The sequence below is a fragment of the Eleutherodactylus coqui genome, chromosome 5 (genome assembly GCF_035609145.1).
Source record: "Eleutherodactylus coqui strain aEleCoq1 chromosome 5, aEleCoq1.hap1, whole genome shotgun sequence".
In the NCBI taxonomy this organism is placed as follows: domain Eukaryota; kingdom Metazoa; phylum Chordata; class Amphibia; order Anura; family Eleutherodactylidae; genus Eleutherodactylus; species Eleutherodactylus coqui.
The window spans coordinates 162,443,588-162,462,779 of NC_089841.1; the positions used below are offsets into that span (position 1 = coordinate 162,443,588).

Genomic DNA, 19,192 nt, shown 5'->3' on the forward strand with positions numbered 1-19,192 from the left:
TTGTCGGTGCAATGGGCTGAATGTCATCATCAGTGGTCAGGACTGGAAGTGTAATAACTGGCTTCACTACCATTGAAATCAATAGGAGCGACGTCTTTCATTACACTTCTGGCTTTTCATTGTGATCAGAGCCAGAAGTGTAATACAGGACATCAATCCCATTGATGTCAAAGAGAGCAAAGCTTTCTATTACACTTCCGGCTCTAATAACCAACACAAATAACAAAAAGCCACGGCACTCACTTGAGCCCCACACAGAAAATCTTCTTAAGGGGGGGAAGAACAGAGAAAAAAAATTCTCCAGCTATCAAAAACATGCAAATCCAACTTCGGGGCTCTGATAACCAATGCAGACATGCAGCCCTGCTGAGCTTACAGCAGGCTGGAGGATCAGCTGACCAACAGGCCACCTGAGCAGCAGACCCCTGCTGATCAGCTATTAGTGATCTGTCCAGAGGAAAGGTCATCAATAGTAAATACCTGGAATATACCTGTTAAGGGGATGTCTGGAAGCATTTGGTGTAATTTTATAGTTACATTTAGTGTTCTTGTTCAACACAGTGTTGGACTTTGACTTTGCTACAGATCCGTCCAGTGGAGATAAGAACAAGAAAGGAGTGAAAAGAAAGAGAATCTCAGAGGATGCGGGGGAGACTGCCAAAAGACGCTCTGCCCGCGTGCGCAACACTAAATGCAAGAAGGAGGAGAGAATCGATTTTCAAGAATTACTCATAAAGTTCTTACCATCTAGGTAAATTATGACTCTGCTATGATAAATGCCTTTCTTGTAGGAAGAGGACATTGTTTAGAAAGTACTTTTGTACAGATTGCCTTATACTGATAAATTTGTACTTTTCACTGCAATTCGGTAGTTATTACAGGACTTTACATCACAACATATCCTGCGGAACAAAAATATTATTGGCATTTGTCCACACATATTTTTTTGTCCGATGGCCAAGTTAAAAGCTATAGTCATAGAGACATATGCCAGTCTGAAAACAGAGTACTTTTGAAATAAAAAGCCCCAAATTTATTAAGAGGTTACTGCTTTGTTATAAATTTGGTACGTTTTTGGCTGTCAATGCACCTGAAAATGGCATCTACATCTGCAATGAGTACTCGTAGATTTGCGCTATAATTTGCTCCATCTTCTCTCTAAATAACTCTTGGAAAGACTTGTTTGTTTAGCTGATGTGATACCAAAAAAACACAATCCTTTTAACATTTTATGCCATTTTTTAATATGCTTACTTATAGTTTTGGAGTTTCCATGGGATTGTACATTAGTTGCTGCTTGTGTCTTCTGCAGGCTCCGTAAACTAGACTCCGAGGAGGAGGACGATTCCTTCGGCAACTATGAGATGCAATCAGATTTAAAACAAGAAAATTTCCCAGCTGGAAACACAGCAAAATCTTTTGATTCTACTACTTTCATGGAATTGGGTTAGTACTTTGCTTAAAGTTGCATTGTTACATAATAATGTACTAAATGGGATAAATACCAGGCTGAAGGGCTAATTGGATTACCAGCCATTTCATGAAAATGATCTGTGATTGTATGTTCATTGTTTGATTCCTTTCTTTACGTAACACAAAATACTGATACTGTTTGTAGATAGTAGCCAAAGAGATCTCCCATTATGAAGAATGGCAGCAGGGAAAGTGGTTTTATATAGATAAAGCTGGATGTTTTAATAGATTAAAAATCATATAACCTTCTAATGATTTCTGTTTAACACCTACAAGTCTACATTTTGTATATTTAAGTCTCACTTTGATGGCTGATTTCTTTTAATAGAAGGCTGCAATTCTCCGAACCAGGCTTTTGTGGCCATAAGTTGACCTAAGTTATGGGACAAAAGAAATTTAAATTATTATGTGCTTGTTACTAAAATGGCAAAAATGCTGCCAACTTTTAAGTGCCAGGTACCCAAAATCAAAACTAAATACTTTTATTCTTCCTACAACAGGAAAAATCATAACATTTTTAAAAAAAATCACACACTGACCACCTTCTAGCACAGACACACATTTATCATGTATTCTGAATATAATAGATGTCCTATCAGGATGCAACTCTTCTATGCCACATTGTGCCCACTTGATGAAGAATGGATGTTCCCCAAATCCGCAAACTATAATCCTCGTCCTCCATGTATGCACTTGCTGCTTTGTTCTCATCTGCACTTAAATGTAACCAAAAAATGTACACCCAACTGCGTTACCATTATGTACAGATACACCATATATGCCAGGTGGGGGAGAAAGGCTTGACATGTTAATGGGGACTTTTGTTTTGAGCAGTAATGGCGGCATCCGTCACCACGTAACATGTACATATCTGGTATCCTTATACTCATGAGAATTGCAGGATTATTTAATGTGTTCTGTTTAATTGGCTATACCAATTATATTAGAGTACGGGGGAAAGAACTGAGGAAAGATGCATTTTTTTCAATTCTGTGTCCGTTTTCCCTATATAACGCAGAGAAAATGAAAAGATAGTTTCATTTTGATTCTATGAGGAATGCCTCCGTGTCCTGCGAAGAAAAATAACAATTATTACTAAACTCAATTTTGGAATTCGTTAGTCCAAAATGCTTCCATGACTTCTGGTGCCGTAAGAATTAAATTCCTCACCTATATGTCTGACAATAAGAACGTTCTTGCATTCAGAGGTTGCAAGTCCTGCAATACAATATCTGGTTTTGCTCTCATCTGATGCTGTTAGCGCAGAGATTATTGCGTAGACTAAATATAATTGTATCCTCTTCTCAATATAATTGTATCCTCTGTTCAATGAGGGAGATATCTGCCATTTGGACAACAGCTACATCTTGTCTATGGGTGCACATACACCTCCAGTAATTATCAGGTGAACGATCATTTGGCCAACAGCTGGCTCTTCCATACACGTAAATGTTTGTGTGTTTTAGGGAGTTAAGCCGCAGCCAGACAGTTCTGGTGCCAGATTGTTTCCTCGCAAACTAAAGAATTGGATGTTGAAATTCAATGTCCCCAATACTTCTTTTCTGAAACGTCCTCTATCTGAGAAAAGTTGAGCGACTCCCATAGACTTTAGAGAATTGTCCAGCTCTGTCTTCATCGAAGGATTCGGACAACTAAACACTAATGTATGTGGGCCATATGATTCAAATTCTATTATTTACCTGTTGGTTGGCCAGTTATAGGGGTCATACGGCTGGAATATGTGTCAGTATTCACATTAACAGCAATGTATGTCCATGGCATCCAGCTTTTACAGTTAGTGAAGGTACAGGATTGCTTTTGCTACGATGTTCCTGTAGGGGAAGTTGTTCTCATGGCTATAAGAATATGATTTGGAGCACTGCTCCAGCCTAAGAAAATTACCTAGGAGCCATTGGTTCCCAAACTGAAAAATTTAGGAGTCAAATGCAATTTTTTAGCGGCCACATTTGAATGCATAATTAACTCCTTAAAGACCTGACCATTTTTTTGTCCTTTTGTAGTTTTTCCTCTCCACTTTCAAAGAATCATAACTCTTATTTCTTTATCTGTGTAGCTCAGGCTTATTTTTCAATGGTACTGTTTATTGTACCATATGATGTACTGAAAAGGTTTTAAAAATTTAGTGAAATGAAATGGAAGAACAATTCAATTTTTGGGGGTGTCTTGTTCTTATAGCTTACACAGTGAGACAATAACTTTCATTCTGTGAATCAGCATGATCATGACTATACCAAATTTATTTTGTTTTCCTATTTTGCTGTTCTTATTTTTCAAAAATAAAATGTATAAAAACAAATTTTACTATTCTACTAAAAACAAATTTCTGCAGCCATCTGCTCGCTGCCATAACTTTGTTTTCACCGATAGGGGGGGTTGTATGAGGGCTTGTTTTTTGCGGGAAGACCTATGGTTTCTAGTTGTACCATTTTGGAATACATATACTTTTTGATCGTTTTTTGTTACATTTTTTCTTGACAATGGGGAGACCAAAAAAAGTCAATCCCGGTGTTTTATTTCTTTTTTCCCCTGGCAGCGTTCATTGAGTGGGATAAAGACAGCCAACACCCTGCTATGTATGAAGCGAGCTCCACAGAACCCCTGTGTACTTAGGACAATAATTACTGTAAACCACATATAAAGTGCATTGATATCTAGCAGATTTGCTGCAGATTTTCGACACAGATTTTGGTGTGGATCTGCAGCAGATTTCACTCCTTCAAGGGGGGAAATTTGGTACAGATTTACTGCGGGAAATCTTCCACGTGTGAACGCAGCCATGCATATGCAAAGTGCTGCCTCGGTATAGTCTACACAGATCATCACAAGCTCTCCTCCTAGTCACACTACAAGGGTATGTTCACACGTATATTTGGTGCAAATTTTCCTCAGTGAAAAATCTGCAAAACAATCTATGTCAAATTCTGCACCATTAGTGCTGATTTTGACACCGATTGTAATGCAGATCCCAACTTTAGCCCTTCAATTGAAAGTGTGAGATCTGCAGATTTGCATCAAATCCGCACCAAATGCTGGGATAACTTGTGATCCTGGTACAGCCCCCTTTAAAATCTCAGCCATATGGAATGTAATGGAAACGATGTGGATTTTCCATGCAGGAATCCCACATGGAAAATCTTTAGCATATATGCGAAGTGTGAACATGGCCTTATACAATAAGGGGATGCTCTGGAGTTCATGCTATGGTGTGTTCACATGTTGTAGATTTTGATGTGAATAAAAAGTCTATAACTTGTGAATGCACCCTAATGTACACAGTGCTGTACACATCCAGAGCATTCCCTCAGGGTATAAGGCTATGATCACACATGGCGTAGATTCTACAGATTTTTCATTTGGAATTCCTGCATGGAAAATCCACAGCATTTCCATCACAATCCATGTGGCTGAGATTTTGAAGAGGCTGTACCAAGATCACAAGTTATTTCCTATCTTGTAGGGATATAACTTGACTGACCGGTGTAGGTCTTACTGCTGAGACCACCAGCGTTCTTGAGAACGAGGGTCCTGTTTCTCTCTTTGATTGTCACTGCAGGGTTGTTTCACCCGCAATGACGTCCAAATGAGTGGAGTGTTGGCCGTGCATGCGCAGCTACCACTCCTTTCATTTCAGTAGGGCTGACAGAAATACCTGAGTAGAGAATAAAGGACGTTTTTTGCTATGAGGAATATATGGTGAACTTTTGATATTCATATACACCATTGGTGCTGCTTCTCTGTTGAAATTAGAAATACCTGAGTACTGGTCACTCTATCTCAAGCAATTCCATTTGAGAGTTAATGGAGCAGCAATGCACTTGCATGACAAGTGATTCTTTCAGCGTTGTCCTCTTCGGGGTGGAGGGGAATGGGGATACAGTAAGCCTAAAGTAAGGAGAACTTTGAACATGGGGCCCCTGTTTTTAGGATCAGGGGGTGGAAGGGGTCTCGGCTGTCAGACGCCCACTGATCAGCATTGAAAATTAAAAAATCTTGTTGCCATTTGCAAAATTTTAGGCGTGTTGGAAACCATTTTGATTGCCATCTGGAGCCGTGTTAATTTTGTACCTATCTAACTATATAATGGGATGATTTTGAAGGGTGGAATTCCATGATAGATAGGATAGAAAGAGAAGGGCATAATAAAAGCACACTTCAATATGTAATGAAGTGAAAACTGTATTTTTATTATTCAGTATACAAGACCTCATAAAAGCAAGTTAAAAACTTTGAACATAAACACATCATAATTAGAGATGAGCGAGCATACTCGCTAAGAGCAATTGCTCGAGCAAGCATTGCCCTTAGCGAGTACCTGCCCTCTCGAGAGACAAGGTTCAGGTGCCAGCGCAGGGGAGCGGTGAGTAGCGGCTGTCAGCGGGGGGGGGAGAGAGGGAGAGATCTCCCCTCCGTTCCTCCCCGCAGCTCCCTGCCCGCCGCCGGCACCCGAACCTTGTCTCTCGAGCGGGCAGTACTCGCTAAGGGCAATGCTCGCTCGAGCAGTTGCCCTTAGCGAGTATACTCGCTCATCTCTAGTCATAATACCATGGCCAACTCCAAAAAGTAGTTCACATCTTACAAAAAATAAATGGAAGAAAATCATGAGCAAAAACTCCAGAATACTTGAATATGTTAGATGTAATGAATGAAACAAGTCCTCCCCATATAATCCATTTCATGAAACATCCTCTAAATAAAGTGCTTGTGCAAAAAAAAAAAAAAAAAAAGGCATATAATCCAACAAGCAGTACAAAAGCAAAATAGAGCCCATTTCGTAAAGCCTCCTGTGTTTTCTCTGCATTCTCATATGTATTTTATGTTGTTTTTGTAGAGAAGGAAGATGTGCACCAATTCCTTCTGAATAATCTAGAAAACGGGGGCATCTTGGAGCTTATGATGAGGTATCTGAAAGTGATTGCTCAGAAGTTTTGTGTGAAGTGGCCCCCTGCTCTGGCAGAAGTTGTGCTTAATATGTATACCAGCTGGAGGAAACACAGCAGTGGGCTTCCCAATCCTCTGCTTCGGGATTGTAAGAACCAACACATCCGAGTAAGTTTTTGCACCCAGTCAGCTGTATTTCCCATCTGTTGTTCGCCCTATTAATGCGCTTATTGGATTGGGACCCAGCGTTAGTTCCTTGAACTGCAGTGTAATTACTAAGTGTTTGTACCAAATTAATGGCTACTTTTACTTTCTGCTAAAACGCTGTTTGAGTTTTGCTGACATTTATCACATTTACATAGTATTTACTTCCGTTAGTGGATTAGTTTAGGTTTGTTACATTGGTTTATAAATATTTTTGTGTAAGTGAATACATTATTGTAGATGACTACCTGTAGAAATGAATATACCAAAATCTAGCACACAATTGAATTTATAACTGAATACATGTGTTCTGGCTAGTAAAATCCATTGAGCGCAAAGAAAATAGACTGTTTATGCAGATAATGTGTTGGGCATTTTTAGTCATAGCAAAACTACACACATGTCTAGGATGAGGCATAACCATTTAAGTTCTGTGTAGTTGCTGTTTAGTTTCTTTAATGCTTTTACTCAGCAGTTCTTCTATTTTACTTTAATAGGACATGATGGTTATGAGTCTGACTTGCATGGAGCTGCAGCTAGATCAGTGGCTTTTGGTCAAAATGAAGACTGGGACAGGTAGAAAAGTCTTTTTCGTTCTTTTGTCCTGAGTTTTCACCTGTCTGTTCTTGCACTCATTGTCAAAAAGAAATCAAGCATCTAGAAGGAGTTGTTGAAATTGGAAAAAAATACTTTATATGTGTGATTGTAACACTGGTATAAGTTATCGCAATATCTAAATGAAAGGGTAATTTATTGCAGAAAACTGAGCACTTGCAGGGAGGCTCTATTACCCTGCTGGGCCAACTATAGCTTGGCTATCATATGGTATCCTGCGGCATATCGATCTGCATTTGCAGTAACTGAGCCTGTAGATTACGCAAACTCCTAAACTGTCAAAGTTGGTGCCCCAGATGATCCCATACATGTTCTATTGGCGATATATCTGGTGACCAGGCAGGACACCGAAGTGTGACAATATTGTGAAGGCATACCAAAGAGATGAGCAGCAGATGGGGTGCATAAAAAGGAGTATGGAGTCCTCACATTATAAAATATATCCTTTATTCGGTCCACGTCATACACCCAGCAACGTTTCAACTGCACCAGCGGTCTTTGTCAAGCTTGACAAAGACTGCTGGTGCAGTTGAAACGTTGCTGGCTGTATGCTGTTGACCGAATAAAGGATACATTTTATGATGTGAGGACTCCATGCTCCTTTTTTATGCACCCCATCTGCTGCTCATCTCTTTGATATGTCTACAGATGAATTGGGGATTCAGGAGTCTATATTCCCGAAGTGAGCGTGCAGGACTGTACAAGTTGTGTCTTCCTCTGTGAGTACTTTTTGCTGTGCTGCTAACATTTCTCTGCATTGATTTTGACTAATATTGTGAAGACATTCCTGTGACACCCTTGTGTGTGCGGCTAAATATTATCCTGCTGGAAAATGACTTTTGGAAGCCTTGCCATGAGACGACACTTGTGGCTGCAGGATGAACCTATTGCTGAGCTGTCATCGTCTCTGGTACCACTACTAGGGGTGATTCACTACTGTATGCAATGGCCCCTCAGACCATCACACCAGCAGGGGGCAGTGTGCCGCTCCACAGCAAAGGCAGGATTGAAGTGCTCACCCCTAGGTCTCCAGACACTACACATCTGTCGAAACTAAACCCAGATTCATCTCTGAAGACAACCCAATTCCACTCCGTAACAGTCCAGTTTACTAGTTCACAACACCACTGCAAACCGAGGCGACAGTAGTTGGGTATCAAAGTCATTACATGTAATAGATGCCGTGAAAGCAAATGTCCTTTAGCCAAGGGCGTAGAAATTGTTCCCACATGCACAGGGACCTGCAGCTTTGGTGCTGCCTGTCTCTGGATGGTGGACAATGAAGCAGTTTAAGTTGCTCGTGCTTGTCGGACAATCAGATAATCCTTTCTACTGGTGGTCTATTGAGGCCATCCTAATCCCTCTCTCCTTGTTTTCATGCCCTCACACATCCACTGGCCACAACACCTCCTAACAGTCTGGTCAGAATGGCTCAGGTGGTGGGCAATTCATTGATACGACCATCCAGCTTCTCACATTTTGAATAATGCAACCCTCTCAAACTCTGTTAACTGGGTGAAATCTCTTAGATTGCATCGTAGATGCGTCTAGTGGTCAATAAGCTCTACACAAGTGGAAAAAGAGGTCACTACACACAAGTAACCACTGAGAGTCGGAACACCATTTAGGGCATCAGGTTGCAAGACTGTTCATCTAATCACGCCACAATAATCATTTGAATATCTACCTGAGATGTAATTGCATGCCAAGTTTTGCAACAAAACGACAAGTTCTAGGTGCTTGATTATTTTTGATAAAGAGGGTATTTTTAACTTCTCTTGGTTGTGTTATTGGGGAACAAAGCGAAGACCCTGGGTATAACTCCTGCCACTAGAAGGCAGATACTAAGCAAAGATAGAATTGACTCCTATCCGTTATACCTCACCTGTAGCCACTCGGCCTTAGCTTGGTGTTCATAGGAGGCAGACCTTCCTGCTGCAGGTCTTCAAGATCCTGGAGTTCTTGCCCTCTTTGGCTTCACAGGATGACAGAATCCCCCTACTACACTACTGAGAGGGGGACACCAGAGTTTCTACTAACTTCCCAGTTACTTCCCTATCTCCCGAAGGCAAAGTGCTACACAGAAGCCCTAACATTTCTGTGACCGGCCAGCAAAGACCCTCTCGCTTAGACTCCTTTGCATTAACTGCCTATCTTCAAGGCCAGCCAATGAATATGACCCAGAGGCATTCACTGCCATGCCCTTACAGGGTCCTGAACCCAAATGGGCACGCTCTGTCTCTTTGGTGTTAGCAGATCTTACGAAAGTCTCCAGTCCCTTGTAGAGATGCTGGGCAGAAAACCCAGCCGGAACCCAACTGAAGGGTCCGATGCTGAGGAATCATTCTTACCGGAACAAATCTGGCAGTGCCTTGAAACGTCAACAGTCCTCAAGGTTGCACGGTCAGACACAGGCCTACTTCCTCTGCCTCATCTCCGGCACAGCGTCCCTCTCCACAATTTCCTCGAGGGAAATATCAGATTATGATTGTTCCTTAGATGAGGAACCGTTCTCTGGAGTCTTCGCCATGGTAGACACTCTCATAGAGGCCGTTAAAGAGACACTTCATGTGCAAGACCAAGATCTCATGTTCACTGCATACTCCTCCTGACATCCTAGACATTCGCATAAGACATTCCCCACTTATATGGAATATGAGGAGGTCGAGCCCAAAGAGTGGTAAGACCCTGATAAATGTTTCATCAAACCTAAGCCCTTGTACATTATGTACCCGTTCCCGGAGGAGTCAATTAAAAGGTGGTTTTCTTCACCATCAGTGGATACTCCAGTGTCTTGCTTGTCCAAATGCACTGCCCTGCCCCTGACAGATGCATCATCTTTTAAGAACCAGCACAATAGACGACTGGAATCCTTTGCCAAGCATTCTTTCGCGGCGACTGGATCAGCCCTTTGCCCCTTCACTTTTTCATGAGTTAGTAGGGCAACTGTGAAAGGGCAAAGCACCTACACTGAGGCATCCTCTCCCTTGCCCTATAGAGGAGTTAGCAGAGCTGGCTCTTCAGCTCTCCCAAGCAGGCAAGATCCTGTGTGAAGCCTTCCTGAATGTTGCCAGGCTATTAGCTTGTGCCTCCATGCTTTTTTGTGGAAATTTGACGCACCTTGTTGCTAAGGTGTTGGTCAGCAGACTTCACTTGCCAAACCTCTCCCACTGGCTTTACCTTACAGTAGATTTCTTCTTTGACAGTCGTCCAGATAAAATTATTTCCAAGGCGACAGGCGGAAAAAGTTCTAATCTTCCACAATACAGGTCCACTCATCAGTATACTACCAAGAAGAAGAAACCTACTTTTCATTTCTTTTGTAGCTCCAGCCCATGGATTTTGGAGTCATGCCAGTCCTCTCAGGACCACAAAAATGTCCATCCTTCAAATTGTGCCCTTCCTGGTGTCCTTGACCTCTGGCAGCTAAGTCCTCCTCAGCATGGTCATCCAGGGTTGGGGGTTGTCTTGTGCTATTTAGGTTCACTCTCATCCTAGATTTCTGGGTGCGTGAGATCGTCTCTTCAGGATACGCCATAGTTTTATATTCTACCTCTGTAGCACTTTATTGGTTCTTCCCTACCGTCTAATCAGATTCTCCCAGGACCTTTGAGGCATTTGAGATTTGCTGAACCAAACAGTCATTGACACCTGATCTTGAAGATCCTCAAGAAATCCAAAATAGAGGGCGCCCCAATGATCCTCATAGCACCAGACTAGGCACATTGTCTTTGGAACACCAATCTCATGTCCCTACTAGTAGACACGTCCTGGCCTCTGCCACTTGGACAAGATCCACAGTCTTGAAAGCACAGTGATTTGTGGACCCTGTTATTTGAACAATTCTTAGGGCCAGGAAACCACCTTCCTCTCGCATCTACCAATGGGAGTGCAGAAGACCTTCTTCAGATAATGCGAGCAGCATCACCTTCAATCCCTGCAGTTTCTTGTTCACAGAATCCTGTCCTACCTAAAATTAAGCACGGTTATGGACTTGAGCCTCAGTTCCTATAGGTCCTTTTCCAACTCTATCTGGCTTTTAAATCCGCAGTGGGTACTTTTCTTTATGGAGTGGCACACGCTGTCCCTCCTTATCATATCCTTACAGCACCTTGGGACCTCAATGTGGTCTTAGAGGCATTACAGTTGTGTTCCTTCGAACAAATATGTGACATTTCCCTTTATCTGCCATCTTGGAAGGTTGACTTCCTGGCAGCCATCCTTTCCATTCGCCACGTCTTTGAGCTTGCCACGTTATTGTGCAGATCTCCTTTTCTGGCACTTCATTAGGACACAACAATCCTCTGCCCGATTCCATCCTTCCCTCCCAAGATGATCTCATCCTTTTACCTCAGTGAGAACATTGTGCTACCCTCCTTCTGTCCGGAGCCAGGACACCCTATGAAATGTCGTCCGTGCACTATGGATCTATCTTTCCCTTACGGAATCTTCCTGCTGCTCTGATTAATTGTTTGTTCCTCGTCGAGGTTTAGCAGCCTTTAAGTCCATATTTCCCTACCCCTCCCCGAATCAGGCTGGTGTGCCAAGGGCAGGACTCCGCCCCTTCAGGTAACTGCTCACTCCATATGCATGGTTGGTGCATCCTGGGCAGTGTCTCATAAGGCTTCCTCTCTCTAGGTTTACAAGGCTGTGACCTGGTCTTCACTTCACTTCATATTTTTGCATTTTCTGATGCTGCTCTTGGTTGCAGGATTCTGCAGGCGGCAGTACCCTGATCGCATCATAAGCATTTTTGGCCCATTCCTAGGGACTGCTTTTGAATGTTCCAAGGTCTTACTGTGTTACTCACCGTAAAATCCTTTTCTCAGATGTTCATTGGGGGACATAGCAACCACCCATTGTTTGGTCCGTTCCCCTATTCTGAGCTTCCCCCTTCACTTCTTTGTTTAGTTGTATGTTGATTTTCTGTTACATATTTAGTTAGCCTGCGGGCTTTTCCTCTCCTGCTGTTCATATACCAACTAATTTTGCCAAGTGGCTACATGAGGGGTATAGCTGGTAGAGAGAAGCCAACTCTTCCTTTGCTCAGTGTCGCCTCCTAGTGGCAGGAGCTATACCCAAGATCTTCACTGCGTCTCCCAATGAACGTCCGAGAAAAGGATTTTACGGTGAGTAACAAAAGAAATCCTGTTTTTACTTTGCATCTGCAGTGTCTCCACGCAAGTGCCCCTCCGGTATCCCTGGTGAGAACTTCACATCAGACTTTCTTGGCGCTCACTTTTTGGAAGATCAAATGATGATGGGATTTGCAGCTTCTCAGCGGGACCTGTTTCCAGATGGGTGGCTAAATTATGTAGTGAGAGTATACTGGCTAAAAGCAAGGTTCTTGGCTTTACAGGTGAGTTATTGGGTAAACCATGTATTTATGTGTAGGAGAGAGATCCTTTTAAATAATAAATGAGGTGAAACTAAAAAAAAAATCAGATGGCTGTTTTTATTTCTCTTCAAGAGAGGGTGTTATCTGATTGGCTGATGGCCACTGTGTACTAGTGTTTATAAACTCCCAGTACGTCATTCCATGTCTGCCATTCATTGTGTGTACATACTATAGGGAATTGCTGTTTAACTTGTATGGGGCCCTTGAAAAAGGGGACCCCAGATCAGGTTTGCCCCAGCTCTGTTTCCTGTGCTTTATGATATTCTAAGCAAGATTTACTATCAACCAGTATTGCAGCACAAGCAAATAGTGGATAGGTTTATGAAGACCGTTTATGCTGCCCTTATCTCCTACTCGGGGAGGGCGTTTATGTGGAGGTGTAAATTGGGAGGTATGTACGCCTCTGTACTCAGTAATGCTGTCACAAGTATTATAAGAAATAATGGTAATAGAACCAAAACTGTAGAAGAAATACACATTGGTATACAATTTTGTAAAAAAAATGTTGTAACTTGTTCTACAAAGCTGCAGAGATATTGCTTTATCTTAATTCTCCAGTGGTATCCAATAGTTACGACCTGTACGCTGTTTTACTGGTCAGGCATGCTCAGTGCCGAGACAGATTGTACAGTCATGAATGTGCACTCGTCAGTAACTGGCAATGGGGCATTGTGGGAGATGTAGTTTTTGCACTTCCCAGCAGACAGTTTAACCCTTTCCAATCCAATTTGTATCCTTGTTTTCGTAGGGGGCTTACTCTTTTTCTACCGTAATACAACGGCGCTGTCTGCTGGCTAAAGCCAGTACTGCATGAGGTGACACGTTGGATAGGCTCTGACAGCAGAGAGGCTGGCAATATACAGTAAGAGAACCCCGACGGACGTCTTCCAACATCAGAGCTGTACAGCCCTGAATCATAATGTCTTCAGACGTCAGACGGGATTGGAAAGGGTTAAATAACTATATGGAAGTCTGAAGCCAACTAGAAAGCAGCAAAGATGCAGATCAGCAAAAATGATTCTGGAGTTTAGTTTGATGATTTAGATTAGATAGACATTTGAAATAATAGCAATAAGTGGAAACATTAGGGAAATTAAAAATTGTGCCCAGTCTCCGGATTACCCTTTCAAGTATGCCTTACAGTTATTAAAAAAAAGATGAAGTGAAGTGTATACATTGATTTAATGAGTAGCTTAACAGCATGTTATTCTATATAGCCAAATAAAATATTATTCAGTTGTTTACTTGCCAAATGTATGCAAAAGGAACACTTCTTCACTATGGATATCTTGATCAGAAGACGGCATACCACTATATAGTATTTGCATACAAGTAAGGCTCTGTCACACTTCTGTCTTTTCTGCCTAGGGGTTCCATCATAAACACCAGAAAAATAGCACAGAATCTATTATATTTAGTGGATTTCGTCAGGTGCCACTAGTTTTTATCTTTTTGACAGATCTGGCAGGCCGTTTTATTTTTGTTGTTTTGTTCCATAATGAAACATAAGAATGGAAATAGGAACAGAGCCTTAGGCCTCATGTCCACGGGGAAAATCAGATCCGCTGCAGATTCTACATGTAGAATCTGCAGCGGGTCCCTCCTGCCCCGCGGACATGAGCGCTGAAAATAGCAATTTAAAAGCATTTACCTTTCCGTAGCGGACGGCGAAGATCAGCTGTTCCTCACGGCCGGATCTTCATTTTCGGCCGGCGGATGAATTCCTGACGCCGGCGGCACATCGCCGGCACGTCGTCGACGTGCCGCGCGCATGCGCCGGGCACATCCGCCGAGCCGAAGCAAGGGAGATGCAGCCGTGAGGAAGAGCAGAGCTTCGCGGCCCGCTGCGGGTGAGTAAATGCTTTAAATTCCTATTTTAGGTCTCCCACGGATCCGGACGGCTTCCATAGGCTTCAATAGAAGCCCGCGGGAGCCGTCCCCGCGGGAGACCCGCATGAAAATGGAGCATGGTCCAGATTTTTTCATGCTCCATTTTTTTTAAAATCACTTTTATTGACGATCCGCGGGTATTTATGTACCCGCGGGTGGTCAATGCATCCCTATGGGGTGCGGATCCGCGCGCGGGAGATCCGCTGCGGATTTTAAATGTCATTTTGCCCGTGGACATGAGCCCTTAGGCTGCTCTTACATGAGTTAACCTGTCAGGCAAGGATGCCCAGCAGGCCTTGCCAGCGATGATTGTTCCTCTGCTTTTACACACCCACTCTCGCTAAAGTTTATATTATCCTAAAGCGATATTGGAATCAGAATGGCTTGCCACAGTTCTTCACGCCTGCTATGTTATATAGCCAGGGACACCACACCCTGGTCATAACACAATTGTAGGTTCCGGGCCTCTTACATGCTGCTTTTATAGCTCTGGATTCCTGGCATTCACTAGTGAATGGAGGTAGAGCATTTTGGGGATCGTTCCTGCCCGCCTTTCTATATTTACAGTGAATAGGCAGTCGCTCATAGATGAGCAACTGCTGGTTTACACCGGCCGATCCATCTTTCTGTTTTTTTATGCATGCAGGTGCCTGAACAACAATCATTAGATTCTTGCTGATCACTGGTATCTGAACGAGTCCTCGGCCTGAGTGAAAGGGCCCTAAGAATCTCTCTACACTAAAGAACAGTCATAGTAAATTGTATAGTACTAAGTTTCCTTTCATAGACCATAGGCACATAAAAATAGATATGTAAAAGAAAAAAACTGTTTTGTGCTCGTCGGGAAAAAAGAGGATAATAACTTCGGGTAAACTTTATTAATATACAAAGAGCGACGCGTTTCGGCAATCGACATTAGCCTTTCTCAAGCTCAATTACAAATACAGAATACACACGTACATTAATAAAAGACATAAAGCTTACTCACATGCCAGCTTCATACACGACGAAGATAATCAGCACTAATTGATTGCTCTTTATTAAAATTTACCGATTTATTGGATAACCTGGCACGTCCCTGAATTATATTATAAAAATAGATATAGCGCTCACAGGATCCGGGGTATGACATTCAGGAAATGACGAGAAGAAGATATATAAACCCCGTCTTTAATGCAATGCTACGCGTTTTGGCATTAAGCCTTTTTCAAGCAATGCAAAGCTAAAAAAAATGTGCACATATATATAATACAATCAATTACAATAACAGCTCCTACCTTGCCGGATGCCAACTGCATGTGGGAGCCAGCGGGAGAAGTTGGATTAGTGACGTCACTTCATCGATCATGTGACATTGAAGTGACGTCACTCATCCAACTCCTCCAATTAGAGATGAGCGAGCATACTCGCTAAGGCAAACTACTCGAACGAGTAGTGCCTTATGCAAGTACCTGCCCGCTCGTCTCTAACGATTTGGGTGCCGGCAGGGAGGAACAGGGGGAGATCTCTTCCCCCTCCCCCCCCCCCCCCCCCCCCCCCCGCCCGCCGGCACCCGAATCTTTAGAGACGAACGGGCAGGTACTTGCATAAGGCACTACTCGTTCGAGTAGTTTGCCTTAGCGAGTATGCTCGCTCATCTCTAATTGGAGGAGTTGGATGAGTAACGTCACTTCAATGTCACATGATCGATGAAGTGACGTCACTAATTCAACTTCTCCCGCTGGCTCCCACATGCAGTTGGCGTCCGGCAAGGTAGTATGCTCGCTCATCTCGTAATGTAATCTCTAGCTCCCCCCCTATTAAAAATGTATGGTGATGTATATTCTACAATAAACTTGGCTACAAGTTGTCCTGCACTCAATGCTATGTAATGTAATAGAAATGACCATTGTTTGCTGTATTAATCCGGTTATTCATTTGAATTCTCTTCTTTAACAAATGATCGTTGGGTTGTTGTCTGCAATCTAGGGGGACATGGAGCAGGCTTTAGAAAACTTTGATATGTGCACGGACTTGTTGCAAAGCCCAGAAGCTAAAGCATACAAAGAGAAAGAAAATGAAGATGTCATTGTTATCAAGCTACCCAACCTGCAGCTGGACTCTACGGTATCTGTAGAGGAGGTGAGTGTTTGAGCCATTGTGTCAATACAGATTCAGCTTTCAGCTTGCTCCCAATAGTGTGTGCAATACAGCCAGCTCTTCTTGAATACTAAACCAGTGAAACCCAAAATATAGATCCAGGAAAACGCCCACTGTCACTAAAGTCTAATTCATCCTAAAGCTGTAATTAGAATCAGAATGGCTCAGCACAGTTCTTGACACCCGCTATGGTATATAGCCAGGGACTCAACATTGTGGCTGTAACACAATTGTGGCTTATGAGCCTCTTTCATGCTGCTTCTACAACTGTGGATTCTGGATTCCTGGCATTATCTCAGAATACACATCTGTGATCATGAGACGGTTGCATGACTACGGATTGTCTGCTTCTGTCAAGTTACTGCTGAAGGACTAGAAACAATTGAATATGACCCTGGAGGAGATAAGTGAGCTGTTTTTTAGCGGCATGGTATCATTTTATGTGCATTGTCTGGTAGAATGCTTGCGTATATGTCAGTGGGATAGAAATCCTTCTAGCTAAAAAACAGAATGTTTTATTGCCAAATATGACGCAATCCTAGAAACTTCAATTAGTATATTGGAAAATGTAAAAACACTGCGGATGTAGTGCATTATTTTCAATACAATCGCAAATACGCATATTTAAAAGGCGCACTGCAGTGAGGGGAAAATTTCCCTAAACCTTCTTACTCTTGCCCCGAATGCTTGATATTTTTGACTTGATGGTGGTAACTCACAGACCATGAGATGGGAATGAGCAATCTTTGAGAATCCTGTTCGCTGTACTAATGCAGCTTTTCTTAAAGGTGCTTGGCAATTCCAAAACATTACAGCCAATTATTTATCAAGCAGATTTCTATTCCCTCTTGTTCTGCAGGAAAAACAGTTGTGGATGAACAGAGCTTGCTCTAATTCTAATGGCTGCAGCTCCTGTTCTATCAGTGTATCGGATTGTGACCTACAGTATGTACAGTAGGTCACAACCTGATACACTGAGACCCCACTAGTGCATGGGGGAAATCTGTATATAAATGTGCTAAAACTAAAGGCAGACATTTATAAAACTGTGCAGGCACTGCACTAGAGATAACGATGCAAGCACAGTGCAGACAGGAGCTCCGGGTTCAACTATGCAGTTAGTTATAGACTGATTACTCAATAACGTCTTCTCCTAGCCGATTAGGGCATCCTATTCAGTGGTCACCAGGAGGAATTGTCCCAACATGCTCCACAGCTCTCTCAGGCAGACAAGTTTATCTGCTAGGCCTCCTTGTACATTGCCAGACACCTAGCTCTTTCCTCTGCCCTTTCTGTGGCAATTTGCTGCATGTTGTGGCTAAAATGTTGGTCTGCAGACACCATCTCAATAAGGTTTGTAACCAACCTTCCCTTTACTAGATCCAGTTTCTTCAGTAGCCGCTTGGACAAGATTATTTTGGAAGCTACAGGGGGAAAAAGTTCTCACAAAATGTCTAATTTTTGCTCTTTTTCTCGCTCCAGTCCATGGCCTTTGGAGTTGCGTCTGTCCTCCCAGGATAAAAAAAAACGTCCATCCTTCAAACTGCGCCCTTTCTGGTGTCCCCGTCTCCAGGCACCCAAGCCCTCTTCGGCTAAATCTTCCTCTGCATGGTCATCTAGGTTGGGGGAAAGCAACTCCTCCTTTTCAGGGAAGTGTTGCTCACTCCGGTACTAGATCTCAAACTCCTGAATCGTTACATCAAAGTACGTCATGTTCGCATGAAGTCCCTCAGAGCAGTGGTTGCTTCCATGGATCAAGGCGAATGTCTGTTATTGATAGGTATCAAGAACGCCTATCCCCACATTTTGATTCACCAGTCCCACCAGCATTTTCTTCTTCGCTTTGCGATCCATTTAGACCATTTCCAATTCGTTGCCTTGCTATTTGGCTTAGTGACAGCTTCTCGGGTCTTCACGAAGGTAATGTCAGTTGTTGTGGCGATTTTTCATTCCTGTGGGATCGTAGCGATCCCCTATATGTATGACATACTGATCAAGGCACAATCCCTTAGGGCCAACACGGAGAGCCTCACGATGTCCCTGGACACTCTCATTCACTTCGAGTAGATCATCAGTCGTCCAAATTCCAACCTGGCCCCCATCACATCAGCTGACCTTTCTTGGCCTGTTTTTCGACATGGTTCAAGCGAAAGTACAACTTTCAAGGGACAAACTCGCACTTCTCAAGCAACAGGTTGTCTTTCTGCGACCACGCACTCCCCTCTCTATCCAACAAGGCATGCGGTTGTTGGCACTCATGGTAGCTGCGTTCGAGGCAGTCCTGCATGAACAGTTCCACACTCCCTCACTACAGCGAACCATTCTATTCAGTTTGAACAGGTCTTAAGAGTCACTGAATCAGCCTTTGATCCTCCCAAATTCGGTCCATCGATCCCTCCTTTGGTGGTTGATATAACCCAACCTCTCCCGAGGGAGGTCCTTTCTCCCACTCTGGGGGAAAGTGATAACCACGGATGCCAGTCTCTTAGGCTGGGGAGAGGCTTCAGCACCTCATCATGTAGACCTACTGTGCCAAGGGCAGGACTACACCTCTTCGGATCACAGCCAACCTAC

At 43.0% G+C, this 19,192-nt stretch overlaps 1 protein-coding gene across 1 annotated transcript in view; it reads left to right on the forward strand.

Moving 5' to 3' along the window:
• CABIN1 (calcineurin binding protein 1) overlaps positions 1-19,192 on the forward strand; it is a 116,116-nt gene that overhangs the window by 14,345 nt on the left and 82,579 nt on the right. The window contains exons 10-15 of the mRNA XM_066603571.1: positions 562-751; positions 1,313-1,446; positions 6,323-6,540; positions 7,074-7,152; positions 12,363-12,550; positions 16,448-16,600. Of these exons, the coding sequence (XP_066459668.1) occupies positions 562-751; positions 1,313-1,446; positions 6,323-6,540; positions 7,074-7,152; positions 12,363-12,550; positions 16,448-16,600 (962 nt within the window). The remainder of the gene's footprint in view (positions 1-561; positions 752-1,312; positions 1,447-6,322; positions 6,541-7,073; positions 7,153-12,362; positions 12,551-16,447; positions 16,601-19,192) is intronic.